The following is a 19,373-nucleotide window of genomic DNA, read 5'->3' as shown; positions in this document are numbered from 1 at the left end:
GTAAAAACATACAATGGAGTAAAGACAGTCTTTTCAGCAAATGGTGTTGGGAAAACTGGACAGTTGCATGTAAATCGATGAAGTTGGAATACTCTTTCACACCATACACAAAAATAAACTTAAAATGTTTTAAAGACTTAAACATAAAACAAGACACTACAAATCTCCTAGAAGAAAACATAGGCAAAACATTCTCTGACATAAATCTCAGCAATGTTCTCCTAGGGCAGTCTACCAAGGCAATAGAAATAAAAGCAAAAATAAACAAATGGGATCTAATTAAACTTACAAGGTTTTGCACAGCAAAGGAAACCATAAGCAAAACAAAAAGACAATCTACAGAATGGGAGAAAATATTTGCAAATGATGCAACTGACAAAGGCTTATTTTCCAGAATATACAAACAGCTCATACAACTTAATAAGAAAAAAGCAAACAACCCAATCCAAAAATGGGCAGAGGACCTAAACAAGCAATTCTCCAGTGAAGACATACAAATGGCCAATAAGTACATGAAAAAATGCTCAGTATCACTAATTAGCAAAGAAATACAGATCAAAACTACAATGAGGTATCACCTAACACCAGTCAGGATGGCCATCATTCAAAAGTCCACAAACAATAAATGCTGGAAGGGGTGTGGAGAAAAGGGAGCCCCCCTACACTGCTGGTGGGAATGTAGTTTGGTGCAGCCATTATGGAAAACAGTATGGACATTCCTCAAAAGACTAAAAATAGACTCACCATATGATCCAGCCATCCCACTCCTGGGCATATACCTGGAGGGAATGTTAATTCAGAAAGATACCTGCACCTTCATAGCAGCACAATTTACAATAGCCAAGACATGGAAGCAACCTAAACACCCATCAACAGACGACTGGATAAAGAAGCTGTGGTATATTTACACAATGGAATACTACTCCGCCATAAAAAAGACTAAAATAATGTCATTTGCAGCAACATGGATGGACCCAGAGATCATCATTCTAAGTGAAGTAAACCAGAAAGAGAAAAAAATACCATATGATACCACTTATGTGTGGAATATAAAAAAGACAAATGAACTTTTTTACAAAACAGAAATAAACTCACAGACATAGAAAACAAACTTATGGTTACAGGGTGTGGGGGAAGGGGCTGGGAAGGGATAAATTCAGAGTTCGAGATTTGCAGATATTAATATACATAAAATAGATAAACAAGTTTATACTGTATAGCACAGGGAACTATATTCAATATCTTGTAGTAATTTATGGTGAAAAAGAATATGAAAGCAAATATATGCACCTTCCAATATGACCAAAGCATTGTGCTATACACCAGAAATTGGCACATTGTAAACTGACTTCAATAATACTTCAATAAAAATATATAAAAACAAACAAACATACAAAAACAACAACAAAAACCTGTGTTCCTTGGAGCCTTTGGGTCCCAGGAGGAGCCTGGGGACTCTCAGTCCCCTCTACCAGAACAACCAGAGTTTCATCTGTCTTATCTCAAGTCCACATAAAATTCACTTTGAAGAAGAGGGTTTAATTCTTTTAAAAATGTTTGAAAAGTAGTCTTTGACCATCTGTCATAAAAGATCTTCTTATAACTGGCTTTTGGGAGGAGCCAAACTGTGGACAAAGTGAAGTCTGACACTGGCCCACAAGACCAGAATTGTGTTTGGCTGATCAAGACGGATTCAAGAGCTATTCAGAGGCCTGGGCTGGCCAATTTTGAGGTGGCCTTTTCCAGATGGCAAAGTCTGTGCATTTTTCTCCACCACTGCCCACAGAACCCAGGTCCAGGCTGGGACCATGACACAAAATAAATAGCAGAATGTCAGGGTACAAAAGGAATTTGGAGGTCCTCCAGGCCAGCACCCTCACTTGACAGGTGAGAAGACTGAGGTTTGGAGGAAGGAAAGGACTCATTAGCTGCAGAGCTGGGCCCTCCCTCCCCCACCCAGCTCCTTCGTGTGGGTTCTTACACCTGACTTCTCCTGCCAGGTCTATATTCAATCAATGTCTTGCCTGCATCTGCAACTCCCTTAGAATTAAAATGCACACCTCACAATGCTAGCAGTGTTCTCCCGCAGGGTGCTGAGCACTTACTAGAGATTAGTGATTCCAAGAAAACTGTGGCAAATAAACGTCTCCATCCATCGTACGAGCAGCTGTCTGAAAGAGCCTGAGCTGAGAACAAAATGCCTCCTGCTGCCTTTTGCCCTTCCAGAAAGGGAGTGACCTCTTTTGTGGTTTCTTTCCCCGTTTCTTAAGCAGAAGTCCTGGTCTCTGCTCCCAAAAGAGAGCCCGCCAAATGTGGCAAAGCTGTCTACCTATGCAGCAAAAACAGCCGAATCCTGGTTCTGCAGGGAGAGGGACACCAGACTCTGGTGAAGTGAAGCCCAGGGGTCTTTCTACCCAGGCTGAGGTCTGATGGAGGCAGAGAGCCAGGCCCACAGGCCCTGTTCCTTACACTGACGGGGGCTAGAGGCTGAGTCAGGATTCAGGGTCCAGGGGGAGAGTGTATTCTGAAAGACCCAGAGTAAGGAGGAGCCCCGTCCACTGTGGGCGGTCTCCTTCCTTCTCAGCTGCGACTGCTGGTATTTGGCCAAACCAAATTAGTCAGTCAAGTGAAATCAGGTGGAACACCTTCAAAGCTGCGTGCTCGCCCATCACCTGGCTTTCCTCTATGGCCTTGCCCATTTCCCCCACGGTCCCGCCATCCTCCCCATCTCTGAGGCCCGAACTCGGTCAAGCCCTGTCGCTCCTTCCTGCATCATGGCTTTTGCATCTTCCCCCACCTCCCCAGAGGCCACCTGGATCTCCCATACCATCCTCTCTGGCCCAGAATTCACAGGGCTCTCCTAAATGGCCCCCCACCTTGGTCTCTCCAACCCCTCTCACACCCAAACCGCATGCACCTTCCTCAGGCTCCTCTGCACGTGATCCTCGCTCATCAACTTGCAACGCTCCCCAAAGCAGTGAGCGGGGACTCCAAGGCTGCACATAATGGGGCTGCACACCAAGTTTCCAGAATTGTTTCCCCACTGTGGGCACATTCGCATGTATGTGTACACACACACACACATACACACACATACACATACACACACACACACACACACGGCTTTTGATTGAGCCAGAATGACGTCCCCCCTGTTCCTAGGAAATGTTCCATGGGTTCCTGTCATTGTGCCATTGTTCCCAGCACTTCCCCAACCTGGCACTCCCTCCCCCATAATGTGAACACGTCTAAATCCCTCTCATCCTTTCAACTCTCCTCCTTCCACCTCCCAAGGCCCCTGAGAGCCCTGCCCAGCTTGACGGAGCATCCAGTTGGTCATCTGCACCATTACGTGAACACAGCCTGCAGACCCATGGCAAGGGAGACAGGGCATGCGGCATTACCCCTGTTTTGCAGGAGCAGATCTCCATTTTCCCCAGCTTGCACAGCAATGGGGAGTTTCAGCAGAGCTCACCTTGGTCTCCAGCCCAGCCCAGCCCAGCCCTCTCCCTTGATCCCTGCAGCCCCAGAGGCAGAGGAGCCAGGGGGCTGGAAGGAGGAGGCGTGGTGGGGGAGGGGAGAAGAAACAGCCAGGGTTGTAGGGGGTGGGGGTAGGGGAGAAGCAGGGACTAATGGTCGCCCCCCCCCCCCCCCCCCGTCAGCCAGAAAAAAATAGGGCAAGCTTGGCTTGGGGAAGCTTCCAGCACACGTGATGGGCCAGGCCTGGGCTCAGAGGTGCGGACACTTCACATTAACAACCCCGCTGCCTTGGGGTGAAAACACGAGAGGGCAGCGTTTCTGGTTTCCTGAGAGGCAGGCCTGAGGCAACTGCCACTTCGGCATATTTCTGTGTTATCACATTGACTTGGTGGGGGTTCGACACACGGTTTGTTGGACTGTGGAGGAAAACACAGTAGCCAGGCCTTTCGAACAGGGCGCTTTTGTCCACAGCTGACACCCTGGCCCGCAGCCCGGCTCAGCTTCGGGGAAGATTTAGGTCAGAAGGAAAATGGGGGTGGGGGTGACCGCAGCCTTAAAATCTGTTCTAGCCCACGATTAGGGAGAGGTTTCCCTTCTTCCCACAGTCACACCTGTGCCCCCTGGGGCAGGGCCAGGGCCAGGGCCAGGGGTGGCTGGCCTTACTTTAGCCATCATGGCTGACTCTGAGGAGAAAACGTGGGCAGCTCTCATTACCCCTGCAAAAGAGCTATCTGGCAAGTTCCCATTGTGCTGGAAATTCCCCAGGCCGTTTTGTTCAGCCCTCACCACTTTCCAGTCAGCTCAAGTCAGGAGCTCTTTCCTTACCTGTCCGGAGTGTGCAGACCTGTGAGAAGGGGGATGTGACCCCAGAGACGCTTCCACTCAGCTGGGGCGGTGGCCACGGAGCTGGGGGCGATTTCCACAGCAAACGAGTTTCAAGAGGCAAAAAGGATGCCGGCCCGAGTCATGGAGAGTTTGAGGGTTGTGTCTGCTTTATATGAAGTTCATTTTCCACAGTGCTTTCTAGACACACTACTCAAAGAGGTGGGGAGTTGAGGAGCAGCCCCTGCACCACCTGCTGCCACATCTCCCCCAAAAACATTCTCTCTAAGAGGCTCCTTTCCACAGGAATCAACCCGAGAACCTACCGGAAAACCAGTTCTTATCGCCCATGCGCATTTATAGGGTCTGCAAATAGGCTTCAGGTGCCCTCATCTTTCGCACCAAGGGGTCACCTGCGCAGGCCTGGCTCCGGCTGCGCGACGCTCTCCTGCTGGCCTCGCCCGCCATCTTCTGGACGGAGGTGGTACTGCTGCCGGGAGAGGATTCTCCTTGGGCAGAGGATTCTGGGGCAAACCTGAAAATAAACCAGGGGATATCATACGGTATTTTTCTTTCTCTTTCTGGCTTACTTCACTTAGTATGACAATCTCCAGGTTCATCCATGTTGCTGAAAATGGCATTATGTTTTTTTTAACACAAGGAATTAATACAATATTGTAAACCAACTAAACTTCAGTTTAAAAAAAAAGTAAAGGTTAAAAAAGAAAGAAAGAAAAAGAAAATCAACAAGGGGGGAGCCATAAAAAAAAAAAAACTACTCTTGTTATTGAAGTATAGTCAGTTACAATGTGTCGATTTCTGCTGTACAGCACAATGTCCCAGTCATGCATATACATACATATATTTATTTTCATATTCTAAAAAACACTGCTCTTGAATGCCAAGAGACCAGTCATTGGTTTCATCTTCTACAGCAAAGATGCATTTAATGATATATTTCTTTGTAGTTGTTGTTTCTCAATCATTTCCAGTGTGTCTTCCACAAGTATGTAGTTGGGCACCAGATATGAACTGGATGCCATGCTAGGTATTGGGGGACAGATGAATCACACAGTCCTGATCTAAAAGAAAGCCTTTTTGTATGAATCTAAAATTTCTCTAAAAAATTAAGTTAAAAGTCTGGTAAGTCCAGATGTCCCGAAACATGTGAGCCAGTGGTAACATTTCCATGTCACAGTGCCATGAGAGGGTATACCATGTGTCATAAGGCCCCAAAAGAGGAATTCTGCTTGGGGCAAAAAGGGGAAATGGTCCAAGGGGAACAGAGAAGGTGACATTTGACTGCTGGTGAGCAGCAAAAAAGGAGGCAGGGAAGGGTCAGATAAATCTTGTCCAATCAAAAACTCCCACCACTTCCTTCCCTCTCCGTAGTGGCCAGCAACATTGTTAGCAGAACACGGGTCACTGGGAACCTTGGAGGGTGTTGAACCTGGTGGGAACCTTGGAGAGTCTAGAGAAGGGGGAGGGGTGAAGGGTTATTGGTTCTTTTTGAAGACGACTTATAGGGTGCTGCAGGGCCATTGGTTCAGCCCACAGGTGTGGGACTGACAGTAAGAATGGCCAAAAGGAAGGAAAACACCAGATTTCAGAATAAAAGAAACCTGGGTTTGAATCTCAACTTTGCTACTTAACAGCTGTGTGACGTGGGCAAATGGCTTAACTTCTCTGAGCCACAGGTTCTTCACACATGAACAGGGATGATAATAACAATCCCTGCTGAGGGGAGTTAAATAGGGCAGTGCCGGTGGAGCCCTGGCCCAGGTAACTGGCTGTGTTGGCCTCGGGGCATGATGCCAAGGCCCTAGGGTAGTTCTTCGGTAGAGTTCTGTGTTCGCCTGTTCCTAGAGGCACCCCACACCTCTCAGGCATCTTCCCAAGAGGGCTGGCATACCTCATGAGACATACTGATACTAAAACATGATTTATTGTTTATCTGAACACGTATTTAGCTGGTCCTCCTGTATATTTAGATGCAAAATCAGCCACTACCACATTGTGGGGGTCAGTAGATGGGACCCCTCTCAGGTGGCAGTTCTGGTAGCACCTTCGTTTTCTTGGCTGGGAAGTTACTCTGAGGCTTGGAGCAGGTGCATGAGCTGACGTGGGAGGCAGGGGCCCTGTCGGGACCAACAGAGAAGAAATACCAGGTAAGCTCACTCAGAATCTGCCAAGCCCAGGTCTTTCCTGGAATCCTGTGAAAATCTGAACATTGGCCTGAAGCAACAGCCCCTCACGAGAGCTAGATGCCCTTCATCCTTTCCCATTGGTTCGTCTCCCTCCAGAGACTTCCATCTACCTGGCGGCCTCTAATCACTGTGGGATTACATAGCATTTGCAGGCACAGGTCAGACTCAGGCCCAGGCCTGCTCTAACCCAGCCCCCCGTTCTGGAAACTAAGCCAGTTCCAAGACCGGAGTGCTTAGCCTTTCCCCATCACCTGAATCTCTAAGCCCAAAGTTAATTCCCTGGCGGATATGCCCTTCCTACCGACTTAGAATTCTGTCATTCCACTTCGGAGCCCGCAGCCCTGTAGCCTTCACACCTTCAAGGACTGGACGCTGTACCCCAGGGCCCAGGACAAAGCCAGATGCTTGCTGTCACAGTTCTCCTGCCAGAGGAGCCTCCAGGGGCCCCCCTCCCTCTGCCTGCTGGGTCGGCTGCCGATGGATGGCTTCCCACTGGAGGTCCCGAAGGCTAGGGCCCTTATCGCTCCTTCCACTGCTGGTCTCATTCCTGTGGGTCTGTCTGGGCTCAGCTGCTGGGTATTTCTGTTTATGACATTCCTCCCCACCTTAACCTCTTGCTGGCACACAAGACTCCACAAAGCCAGCTCTGCAGATTTGGGATGCCACTAGGCATGCTCTGGAGCTGGAACTCTTCCCAGAGGTCTTATGGATTTAGCTTTTCCGGGGTGACTTGATTATTTTGCCAATGATCAGGGGCAGGAACCTCAGGAAAAATCCCTAGGCTGACAGCCTCCCGGTGAGGACAAGCTGGACCACAAGGGGGCAGTGTCCACCAAAACTGCTTCACCCTCCCCTTTATATCTGTGGAGGGGACGATGGAGAGTAAAGTTCTTTATGGGAATAAGTTTCTTTTATGTTAACTTACATGAAATGAAAAAAGCGTCGGATGAGACGTTCAAGGAGGCTTTTTTGAGGGCGATTTCAGCACTGTCCCATTACTTCATTTAGAATATTCTAGAAGGCCAGCTGGAGGCAGCTCTAATAGCAGGTGCACCACCTGGCTCCACATCCACCTGTTGTAAGGTGGGAGCAAAGGCAACACGTCTGTATGAAGCAGGGCTTCACTGCCCCCCTCCGTTTTTACATGCAGAGTCTGCACCCCTAAAGGGTTCCAATGACTTGCCAAGGTCTTGGCTTAGCTAATGGCAAAGCCTGGGCCAGGACCCCAGGACCCCTATACTTGGTGCAGAACATTTTCCACTGCACTCTGCTGGGTGGCCCAAAAGGAGTTAATCAGAAGTTGTTACTGAGAGCCCCTGAGGCCCAGGCGGGAGGGTCTCCACGCCCCCTTCCAGCTCCCACCGATGACAGTCCAGAATTTCATCCTTAAGCCAGCTCTTCATTGGAGTATTCCTCCCATCAGGAGCTCCGACCGGCTAGGGTGTACCAGCACCAGTATTCAGGCTTCATCCCAGGCAGGCTTTGCTTTAACAAGCCCAGTGTATGAATGGCCATTGGATTTACAGATTGGGAGAAAGCAGCTTTATGAAATTATGCACAAAATTCCTTTCAATAGCAAGGTTCCCATACCCATCACCCGACTTCCCAACCATTTAAAATAGATTTAAACTTACAAGACTTTGATTTACACCCAACTCTGTGGGAATTCATTTGCTGCTAATTCACCTGCACCAAAGTAGAGGATCCAACAGGAAAGTGGTTAGGAAGTGAGGCCTCTGCTTCTGCTTGGAGGGGGTCAGGACAAAAAGCAGAAGGTGTAGCTCCTTGACCCTCTGGTCTGCCTGCCTATGTCACACTCACTAGCCAGAAGGGAGCCACAGTTTGACCAGAGCCATCGGCTAACCTGACCTTCACTGGCGCCCGCTGTGAGCAAGGCCGTGTGCCCCGCCCTCGTGCAGCTGCTGATCCAGGAGGATGAAGCAAGCACCAGATCATTTAACACAAAGCAGCCAGGGAGGCACAAAGCACACAGTCTCACAGATTGTAGTAGCTGGGATGGGCCCTGAAGGCTGGAGGGACTTTCGGAGTGGAGATAAAGGAGAGAGGGTTTTGTAGGCTGAGAAAACTATCAGCAAAAAGTCAGGAAGGCAGGAGAGCTCAGATGTACCGAGGGAACATCAAGAAGCATCCTCTCTCCAGCTCGACGATATACTCCGTGGAGGTGAGACCTGCACGATGATCCCTGGTATTCCCCTCAGTATCCAGCACATGGTCATGAATCTGGAAGGGGCTTGTGAAATGTTGTTTTGGGTGAACTCCTCAAAAGGCAAGACCTACCTCCAGGGCACTGAGGCAGGTGTGTTGAAAGGGAACTGAATTCCTAGTAGGAACGAACAGTTCTGTGTTGTTATCAATGTATATTGCCTCTTAGCTGCAAATCCACCCTTAGCTGCCTGGCTCCTGATGCTGAAGCAAAGCTCTGTAAGCATTTCTCTGCCCAGCTCATGATGGAGAGACATCCAGGTAAGAAGGGGGTTTTCTTCCTGGTTCTGGTGCACTTTCCTTTTTCCTTCCACCCACAATGCTAGGCTGGCACATGTAGTGGTCCTCACCTCCAGAGGGTTTCAGGGGCACTTTGGGGCACAGCTTGTCCCAACACATTTTCCAGCTGAGGTTTTCTCTAGTGACTTCCTGACAAGTTCAACATCAAATTCTAGGCAGCTTCCCAGTGGGTTTTTTTGGCACTCAAGGAGACAGTTTCCTGCTTGCCAGCCTTGACCTGCTTGACCTTGACTTCAGTGAACTTTTACATGGTTCAGTGGCTCCAGCCACACCCCCTCCAATGGAATATGAATCTCAGCCTCTAAGGGGCTCCTCTCTCAAACGCATTCCTGTACTTGCTGCTAAAATTAGGAACAAGGATGCCTATTCTCACCACTTCTGTTCAAGATAGTATTGGAAGTCCTGGCCACAGCAATGAGACAAGGAAAAGAAATAAAAGGGACACAAATTGGAAGGGAAGAGGTAAAACTGTGATGCAGATGACAAGATGCTATATATAGAAAACCAATGCATTCCTGTATTATTTATAGTTCTCTTTATCCCTAAGTAGCCAATCCCCTGTCACTAGTTAGTAATTCTTTATAGTCTATCTTCCCTGTTGGAATCTCTGTGTGGTTTCTGTCTCCTGATTAGGCCCTGACTGATACGAGGCTCATTTACATGCCTTCACGGACCTGCATACGACCTGGAGGGGCTGTCCTCAAGCGGCCCCTTGCTCCCTCCTCAGTCAGATTGGTCTGGAAAAATCCTCTGAGCATTTGTGTCACCTCTTCCTCCTGAATACCCCATCTCCGCCAGAGTTCCATCGGGAAAACAGAAACTGCTCTTAATGTTCCCAGCAGGAAGTGATTTCATACAGGGGCTTTGGTGCTTAAGTCCTGGCTTCACTTGATCCTAACTTTGTCACTATGGACAGGTGACAGCCTTTTGGAGACTCAGTTACCACTTCTATGAAGACAAAGATAATAATAACTCATACGATTGCTCTCAAAAATTACATAAAATCATGCTTGAAAAATTCCTAATAACCAGTACATGGTTAGCGCCCAATAATTGTAAGCTATCATTGTTGTTACTATTATAATCCTCTAACTGCTCCAGCACACCTAGGCTGAAGTGTCTCAGAGTCACAACAGTCTGTCACTGAGGCAGCCAGAAAGGTAGGAGGGCATTTCAGCAGTAAGATATCCGTCCCTAGTTGACGTAAAGACAACCGCAGACTGGAGAGGGGTCACAGAGGTGGGGGGCGATGTGGAGGTTGGGTATGACCCAGGGCCTTAAAGATGCTTGCCTGTCCTCAACCAGAACAAGTCACACAGCCTAAACTTCCTTCAGCTATGCAGCGCAAACCCTCTCTTCCAAAAATTTAATTGAAAATGTAATATATGCACATTGTTTTTTGAAAAGTCGAAGTGTAAAAATGCAATACAGTTAAGAATGTCTCCCTCCTACCCCCAAATCCCCAATCCCCCCACTCTCCCAATTCAAAGGCAACCATCACAAACCAGTTTCTTATGTGTCCTTCCAGGCAAACTCTAGGCATACACCAGGATAATAAAGATACTTTCATATTTTAATACAGATGAGAGCACTGCTTTTGCTTTCCCACTGAATATAGCTTGGAAGGCATTCCATACTTGTGCTGACACATCTACCTTACTTGGTTTTCCTTTACTCTTATTCTTTCAAAAATTTGCATAGTATTCTTGACATAAATATGGCACTATCCAGCTCCCTTCTGGTGGAAATTTAACTTTTTCCCAGTCTTTTGCTATTATAAACAATGTTGTAATAAACATCTAAGTACATACTTCTTTCTTTTTTTTTTGAGGTGGAAAAATCATTTTATGTCGTATATATATATATATGACCGAAACAGTATGCTGTACAGCAGAAATTGATGCAACATTGTAAACCGACTATACTCCAATAAAAATAAATAAATAAATAAATAAATAAATAAATAAATAAATAAATAAATAATTGTTTAAAAAGCTAAGAAAATGCTAACAAGATAGCTAAAAAAATATCATCTTGCATCTGAGATTTGGAGCCCCAAAGACCATCTTGATGGTCTAATGTAGAAATGTCAGGGAAGGAGGTGGGAAATCTCAAGGATGGGATGGGAGTCCTAGCTCAACCACTAATGTCTTTTGCCCTTAGATACCAACCACTTCATCTCTCTGTATGACTCAGGTCCCTGCTTGTCAGGAAGCAACAATTATACCTGCTTTAAATTGCCTCATAGGGTATTCTGAGAATCAAATGAGATCATGTAAATGAAAGTCTGTGAGTGCTGTACTAATACGCAAGTGTCTCCAGTTATTTGCCAAACTGACGCTTGACATGTTGCTCTATGAATATACAGTGCCCTTTGTGCTCAATGCCCCTTCTAAAGGGAACTGACCACCCCCACGGCCCCCCCCCCAACAGCTTCTGCCTAGGAACAGCCCAAGGCTGCTGTCCACTGTCCTGTATGTCCCTACCTCCCCATCCTTCCATTTCTCCACTGTCGACTGAGCTGGGCTGGGCACCTTACCAGTCCATGGGCTGCCCAGTGGCTAGAATGAAAAGCTCTGCCCAAATAGAGACAAAGTAGGTCATTCTGATTCCCATCCTTGGAAAAGTCAACTAGGACATCACGAGTGACTAAGACAGTTAGGACGAACACAGACTGAATGCACACAGACGGGCAGTGCAGTCAGGGCTGTGAAGGGCTGTTAGAAGCTCAAGACATGAATAAGCTGAAACTGGGAGGAAGCAGAAACCTTGCACAGGCTAAAGCTACGAGATAGGGAAAATCATGAGGTGAGAAAGGATGTTGGCTAAAAGTGAGAGGACACAGAGCAGCAGAAACCCCAGAACCAGCCAAGTTACAAGAATGGCAAAGCGTGTGAAGGTACACCAGGTCTGAACGCAGCACAGTCCCCACGGGGCCCAGTCACCCAAATCCCCATTGGGCTCCCACGTGATCCTGTCTCCCTCGCTCCCTCAGATGGCCTTACTGTAACCTCCTTTCCCTGGGCTCAGTGGAGGGAGTGACTCTTTGTGTTGCCAGGAGTGCCAAACCAACCCCAGGCTCATGAGAGCTATCTCCCCAGCCTCCTGCAGAGTCAGGACAGGTGCGTGAGGATCTTCCCTTGGGACAGGGGAAATGAGAGTCCTAGACTATATTTTGCTTTGGAATATACTGCTTTGCTTAATGAAATAATGCAGCTTTGTTGTGGTCAGCTCCTAGGGAAAGGGCAGGGGTGGAGAAGGACAGAGAGCACAAATGGAGAGACAAATGGACAATAATTTTTAGTCGACTTCGCTTATGCTGATCCTTCCCTCTTGCCCAAATCCCAGCCATCCTTCATGTTACCTCTTCCACAGAACCTTCCCCAGTGGCTCCGACCGCAGCAACACCAACACTCTTGACAATGATTTGCTTTATGGGCCCTGTTTATATTGCCCCATATCCACACTTTTTACCCTGTGTCTTTGCAGTTCTTCCCACTAAAGGGATGGAGTACATTTCCCCATACTTTGGCTTTGAGTTTGGCCATGGGAACATCTTATGCTACCTCATGTCATCTCTGTAAGAACCTATCTCTAAATAAAAGTCACATTCTAAGATACAAATTTGGGGGGCACATAATTCAGCCCATAACAGGGTTTTTGGAGCTAATTATGACTCATCTCAAGCCAGGATGCATTTAAAAGAGGAATCCAAGAGAGTAGATTTCAAGTGGTGGAATTCTAGTTTTCAAAGCAGTCCTTGGTGGGGAAGGGGTGGGTGCAAAGGCCCATCCTGTAGTTCTGAATAATGGCACCTGAGAGGTGTCACACCCTCTGCCAGAGGGGCCCTAGCAACTGGTAGAATGTGGGTTATTATGAGGACAGGGGATTGTGATGGTGGCTGGGCTGTGGAATCTGATGAGGCCAAATGTTAGTGCCTCAAAAGATATCCTTTGGCCCCAACTGGCAGCACTGTGGTTTTCTGGATGGCGTCGGAGGACAGGGAGATGATGGAAGGTTGGGGGGCAGGAGAAAGCTGCCCAAACTTCCCCAAGATGGTGCCTGATGATCCCATGTCGGAAGGGAAGGCAAGGGTCTCTTTGGTAAGGAGGATGCCTCATCTCACTGCCCTAGCCTGTCCCAGCAGGGGGAGGAAGAGGACTCTGGGGACACAGGATAGGAGCTGAGTGCTCTGAGATTCTAGAGAGCTGCTAAGAAGAGCAGGTGACATGCACCCCATCCCCACCCTGGCACCCAGCTATAACCAGTGACCAGGTAGCCCTCTGTAAGATTGTAAAGTCACTTAAAGGTGGCTTTGGTCTCGCCCATCTACCTCTCCATGTGGGGCCCTTTCCTCCTCCTGCAGATGGGCCTGGGCCCCCCCATGGCCCTAATGTTGGTCCCCAGGTATTTAGGCCTCTCAGTGCAGACCCTGGGTTTCATCCTCCCTCTGTATGCCCCAGAGGACTGGGTGTCTCTGGTCTCAAAGTAGAATGGGGGGTAGGAAGTTACCTCCAGTGATGATTTGAAAATCACCAGGAAGATGACTTCTACTCAACTCCCCAACACATCCCCCTGCATCTTTAGGGCACCATTCCTCTGTGTCCTTCGCCCTCTCCTTCTTAATTCTCAGGTCCTGATCACTCCACATAAGTGCATTTCTAACAAGAACTCAAGTCCCAATGCTCACAATTCACAACACTCTTTCAAGTACCCCAATGTGTGGTGTCCGGAGCCACCAGAGCGCGGTGGGGTGGGGTACAGGCAGCCCCTGGCTGACTTCCCCCATCCTCCCACCCTCTTCCCTCAGGAGGCAGAGTCCCCGAAGCCCGACTCCTCCTACGACTACCTGGAGGAGCTAGAAACTTGTGAGGACGGAGGCTGCCCAGGGCCGCCTAAGTCACTGTCCTCCAAGGCCGGCCCCGCCACCACCAAGGGACAGGCAGGAGATGGACCTGAACTCGCGGAGCTGCTCCCGGCCCCAGGCACGGCGGCGGCCCCAGGGACCCCAGGGCCCGAGAGCAACGCTGAAATGGAGCTGGAGAAGATGCGCATGGAGTTCGAGCTCACGCGGCTCAAGTACGTGCACGAGGAGAACGAGCGCCAGCGGCAGCACGAGGAGGTGATGGAGCAGCTGCAGCAGCAGGGGGCGCCCCGCCTGGTAGGTGGCAGGTCCCGCCCTGGAGGTGAAGGGGCCCACCCCTGACCTGCATGGGGAGCCGACCTTACCTGCTTCGCGGCTGCATCCCACCCTACGTCCAGAGACTCGGTGGGAGGGTCTGCTCACTGCTTTAGAGCTTCCATGTGAAGCTGAGATCTAACTCTTTAAGGAGAGTTGACGCCAGGAGGGGTCCCAGACTACTTTGTCCACTCACCTGCCCATGACTTTCCTTCTCAGGGAAAACTCTTTTAACGTTTCCTCTTTAACTCGATTTCCACCACACTCCATCTGCATCTCTTAAACTGGGACACTGAGGGCTAGCCCCAGAACCCCCATGGCAGTCTGGCTGGGGATTTTGATAGACCCATCACCTCCTCCCCTCATCAGGGCTGCATTTGCTCTGTTGGCTCGCACTGCCTTGCCGTCAACTAAAACAGACCTCTTTTGGCAAGAAATGGACCACTCTCCCCTGATCTAAATGGGCATAAGAAAGCCTGCTTGTGATTAAATGGGATGTGAAGTGCTTAGCACTGTGGCTGGGCCATCAGAAGTACTAAATAATGAAAGATGTTATTGTTTAAAGCAGCACTGTCCGGGCTTTAAAATCAGACAGTCCTAGGTTGAAATCCTGCCTCTACCATGTATAAACTGTGTGACGTTGGGCAAATTACTGATCCTCTGAGCCTCGGTTTGCTCATCTAGAAGGCTGTACCTACCTCATAGGGTTGTTGTGAGGATTAAATGAAAGAATGCACGTAAGGCACTTTGCAGTGAGCCTGGCACATTAGGTAAGCACTCAGTAAATATTCCCATTTTTATGTACTCATGCAATTCACTTCTTGACCCAAATGCAACAACTTACGTTCATCACTTTTCAGTTTTATCAGGATGTAATGTATTAGCTATGCTTCCCAGCTCTGAGTCATCCTCAGTTCTGAGAAACTTGCCTTCTGTCTTTATCCAAGTCATTGCTATAATTGTTGAGGAGGATATGACCTAAAGTAAATACCACTAAAAGATCTCCCCACAGGTTAGCAATGTTCCATTAATCAGCACCCTTGAGTTACATTTTCTCCAGCTCACATTTCTCTACCTTGTCCAGAAAAATGTCCTGAGACACACTGTCAGATGGTTTCCCAGAATTAAGATATTGCACTATAGCATTTCCCCAACTGACTGGGCCATTTTTTTTCCTAAAGAAAATCAGGTTAGTTTTGCATGGTATGTTCTCAATGAACACAAGCTGGCTTCTCAACAATTTTTTTTTCTTGCTCACAAAATACCTGCTTTTTAGTTTGAAAATCCTTCTCCTTGCTGGAGGAGATGGAAATCCTTGGTATATAGTCCTATCTGCTCTCTGTCTTCTGATTAAGTTAAAAAATAGACCATCGAAAGTGTTTCGAAAAGTCTAAAAGTTTTCACAAATGCACATTTTGTTATCAAAACCATAAATATCCATTAGCAAGCAGACCGCAAATGGTGGCAGGAAGTCAGGGGATCTAGAGCCAGAGCAGGTGTGCGGAGAAACACAAGATCTGTCCAGCCCTCCTCTCGGACCAGAACACTGGGTTTCTTCCCTCTGGTCTTCAACATTCCTTGCTCTTCATTTTAGAGGTGGCATCACTGGAGTCATTTTCTGCCCCACTCAGCTTTATTTAGTTGTCCTCACATTTTATATATTTGGTTCAACAACAGTGTTTCCCAATCTCAGCCTTTAAAAATAGTTTACAGAAGTGTTTTACTTCCTGTGCATTTACTGAAAAGTGGAGAGTTGACTTGAATTTTAAGCTCCCCGCCACCCTCTGTTTTCTGGGCGGGTGGGAAGAGAGCTGGCATTGTACTGAAAAATACCACTGTGAGTTTCTAGCCAGGTTAGGGCATCGCAGTCCCTGCCATCTGCCTGCTTGCAAAAATGTGGCATGAGTTTTAAAGATATTTTAAAAAATGAACCGTGGGGTAATGCCTTCTTAACTACAGGTTAGAATAGTGCTATCAGCTTTTCCCTGGCTTAGGGATGATGCTTTCTACAGTTAAAATGGAGGTCTGTTCGACCTGCTTTATAGAGATTCTGGTAAAGAGCCACACACAGACAGAATTGGCCGGACAGTTCAAACTGCCTTCCCCCAAGCCCAAGACCCTGAGGGTTTAGGGAGGCCCCATCACCCGTCTCTGACTACTTGCCCGCAGGAGACACCAAACCCTGGGCTGAAAGACCACAGCCTGACTCTGTTTGACGTGTGCCAGGAAGGACACAGAGAGACAGACAGACACAGTCATTTATGCCCAAGGAATCGCCCTCACTCATTGTGCCACCATCCAGAAAACAAGATCGAGTGTTAGGGGAGACTGTCCAGAGAACACTCCTAAGAGCCGGCACCCAGATCTGGGGATCTCAGAGTCAGAGGGAGGCTGCCCCCATGCGGGACTCAGAGGCTGCATGGAGTGTACAGAGAAGACGCTGCCAGCCTGACTCAGGAGGGATGGGACCTGGCTCAAGAAGTGAAACTCATGAGTTCCCGCTATGTGCCAGTGACCCTGCTTGGGAATTTTTCCTTTCCTGTCTGGCACTTCCTCCTGGTCATCTTGTGAGGGGGCACAATTACCCTCTCCTTAGGTGGGGAAGACAGCCTGTCCAAGGTCACATTCAGGAAGGGACAGGAGCAGGATGGAAGCCCAGGCCAGCCTAGCACCCAAGCCCCGGTTTCGCCATTTGCACTCTTTTCTCTCCCCCACAGTTCTCGGGAGGCTTCCAGGACCTCCTGCTCCCCAAGAACCAGTTCGCCATGTTCCTGTACTGCTTCATCTTCATACACATCATCTATGTCACCAAGGAGATGGTCTTCTTCCTCTTCTCCAAGCACTACCTGTTCTGCATCGCGGCCATTTTGCTCTGTTTGATTAAAACTTTATGGTCATACTTCCAAGTGCCTCTGCTCTCTCTGTCACTGGGACCCTCCTCCCCCCACATATGCATCCTTCCCATCAGGGCTTGCTGTTAGAAAAGTTTTGATGTCAACCACTTACACCTCAGTGTGAAGAAACATGTTCAAGCCTTGAACTGAGCCTGAGTTCTTTCTATGGATCAAGATGCTCTACTCCCCGAGAGGAGGGCTTTAGATGGTAGCAAGTTAGGGAGGTATCTGTGGGGAGAAGGGATTTAGAAAGCGCTTCCAGAATCATGGAAGTCACACCATGACTGGGCTGGCTTGGGATACACCACATCTACTCACTTGCATAGATCTTTCTGAGATGTAGGGAGCTGTGGTAGGCTTGGGGGAAGGCCCCCCACAGATGTCCACGTCCCAGTCCCCAGAGCCTGTGAATATGTTATCTTCCATGGTGAAAGAGACTTTGAGGTGTGATTAAACTAAGGGCCTTGACATGAAGAGAGAATCCTGGTTTATCCAGATGAGCACGGTGTAATCACAAGGGTCTTCTAAGATGGAGGCAGGAGGGTGAGAGGCAGGGGAGGAGATATGCGGCCGTGGAAGCAGAGGGTGGAGAGGTCCAGGGCCATGAGCCAAGGGAGGCAGGCAGCCTGTAGAAACTAGAAAAGCCAAGAAAGGGGGTTCTTCCCCAGAGCCACCAGGAAGAATGCAGCCCTGCCAAACCCATTTTAAACTTCTGACCTCCAGAACTGTAAAAGAATAAATTTGAGTTGCTTTAAGCCACTATGTTTGTAATAATTTATTACAGCAGCAACAGTAACAAGGAATTAATACAGGAGCCAAGACTCCTCGAGCTCTTTCCAGCTCTGCAGACATGTCAGGATGGCATCCCCAGGCCCTTGGCAGGGGCCCATTTAGCCCTGGGTCTGAGGACTGTACACAGTCTACCATGCAGACTTTGAGCCTGCCCTCAGCAATTCAAGGAGAGAGATGCTGAAGTTTCAAGGAGCCTGGGACAGGCCTGTCAGATAGCCTTAACACTGAGCAGTGCATGCTTGGTTGAGGCGGGGCAGGGCAAAATCTGGGCCTGCTGTTCTAATGGAAAAGTAGGAAGAGGGAAGAAAAACCCCAACAGACCACACAGCCCAACCCTCAGATCACTCACACACACACACACACACACACACAGAGAGAGAGAGCAAATAAACAGTTGTCTACAGTAGAAATATACACAACCCTCCAGGTAAACAGGCAACAACCAAAAGGAACAGCCTTTGGCCACTAGAGGGCTCACAGGAGGCACAAAATGAAGCTGCCCAGTGTGTGTAACCAGGGAAAGGGGTTCAACTCCCCCAGGGCCAGCTACCCTTGACGGTTTCTCTCACACTGCGCCCCCACCCCCAGCAGGTGGCGGGCTGCCCTGACCCCGCCAGCCCCACCCAGGAATGATGGCTGGCGCGGGAGACTTTAGTGATTAAGCAGCAAACTGAATGAGGCTGGACACAGCTGTGCAATCAGTCAAGTCTTTATGGCCCCCTCCTCTTCCCAGACATAAGTCTCTGCTTTAAGAAGGACAAAAGAGTCGTTTCTGTCTTGTTGGGCCGGCTGAGTGATGCTAAGAGGAACACATGAAAGGACCGCCCTGGGACTCTGCGTCAGTGCATGTTATTATGCCATTTCAGTCCATGGTGGCTTCTCATTCGCCACCCAGTTCAATGCATCCATCCGCATTTAGAGCTGTGTGACAGGTATTTACTTGAAAGTAATAAAACTGTCATTTCTCATTAAACTTTCAAGGGTAGAATTTTTTTTTTTTTTTTTTTTTTGCTATGGGTCACTTCTCACAATCATCTTACTGGATCTGGGTCTGTCTGAGGTGGGGATTGAAGCCAAAGACGGAGGCAATCAAGATATCAAAAAGATCAAGGCCCAGACGTTTAATTTGTTAGAGCAAGCAGAATTGTGGGTTTGTTTAAAAAAAAAAAAAGGTACTATAAGGCCATTTACTTCATTGTCTGTTGCCAGGTACAACTGAACTTAAATACACCCATTTTCCTTACATGTCTTCAGAGAAACACCTAGTAAACTCCCTTGAGCAGTTAAGTTAGCATCTCATCTCGCCTCCTTAGCAGTGGACATGGTATCTCCCCTCTAGCCCTCCTACCTACTCTGATGGAAGACTGAAGTTAGTAGCCTAAGATCTGCCCTTGGCAAAAATGAGAAAGATTCCTGATCACTCCCCAAACTTGGTACAGGTCTCCTGGTTCAAATACTAAGCAGAAAATCAGATGG

At 48.3% G+C, this 19,373-nt stretch overlaps 1 protein-coding gene across 1 annotated transcript; it reads left to right on the top strand.

Moving 5' to 3' along the window:
• Nucleotides 1-12,758: 12,758 nt before the first annotated feature.
• Nucleotides 12,759-17,413, top strand: TMEM247 (transmembrane protein 247). Its single transcript, XM_031466950.2, has 3 exons — nucleotides 12,759-13,135; nucleotides 13,837-14,193; nucleotides 16,929-17,413. Exons 1-3 carry the CDS (start codon nucleotides 13,019-13,021, stop codon nucleotides 17,190-17,192), a joined length of 738 nt encoding a protein of 245 aa, XP_031322810.2. The 5' UTR covers nucleotides 12,759-13,018; the 3' UTR covers nucleotides 17,193-17,413.
• Nucleotides 17,414-19,373: the final 1,960 nt, after the last annotated feature.

This window comes from Camelus dromedarius, chromosome 15 (assembly GCF_036321535.1).
Source record: "Camelus dromedarius isolate mCamDro1 chromosome 15, mCamDro1.pat, whole genome shotgun sequence".
Lineage (NCBI taxonomy): Eukaryota > Metazoa > Chordata > Mammalia > Artiodactyla > Camelidae > Camelus > Camelus dromedarius.
Note: the sequence above shows the minus strand (reverse complement) of the source record. Positions and strands in the feature narration are given on the sequence as shown.

What these genes read in the sequence shown, in the direction of transcription:
- TMEM247 (XM_031466950.2), top strand. Translation starts at nt 13,019, where the DNA reads ATGGCGTCGGAGGACAGGGAGATGATGGAAGGTTGGGGGGCAGGAGAA. An exon ending in GGAAGGCAAGGGTCTCTTTG is followed by an intron (nt 13,136 to 13,836) that starts GTAAGGAGGATG and finishes CCCACCCTCTTC; the next exon opens with CCTCAGGAGGCAGAGTCCCC. An exon ending in AGCAGGGGGCGCCCCGCCTG is followed by an intron (nt 14,194 to 16,928) that starts GTAGGTGGCAGG and finishes TCTCCCCCACAG; the next exon opens with TTCTCGGGAGGCTTCCAGGA.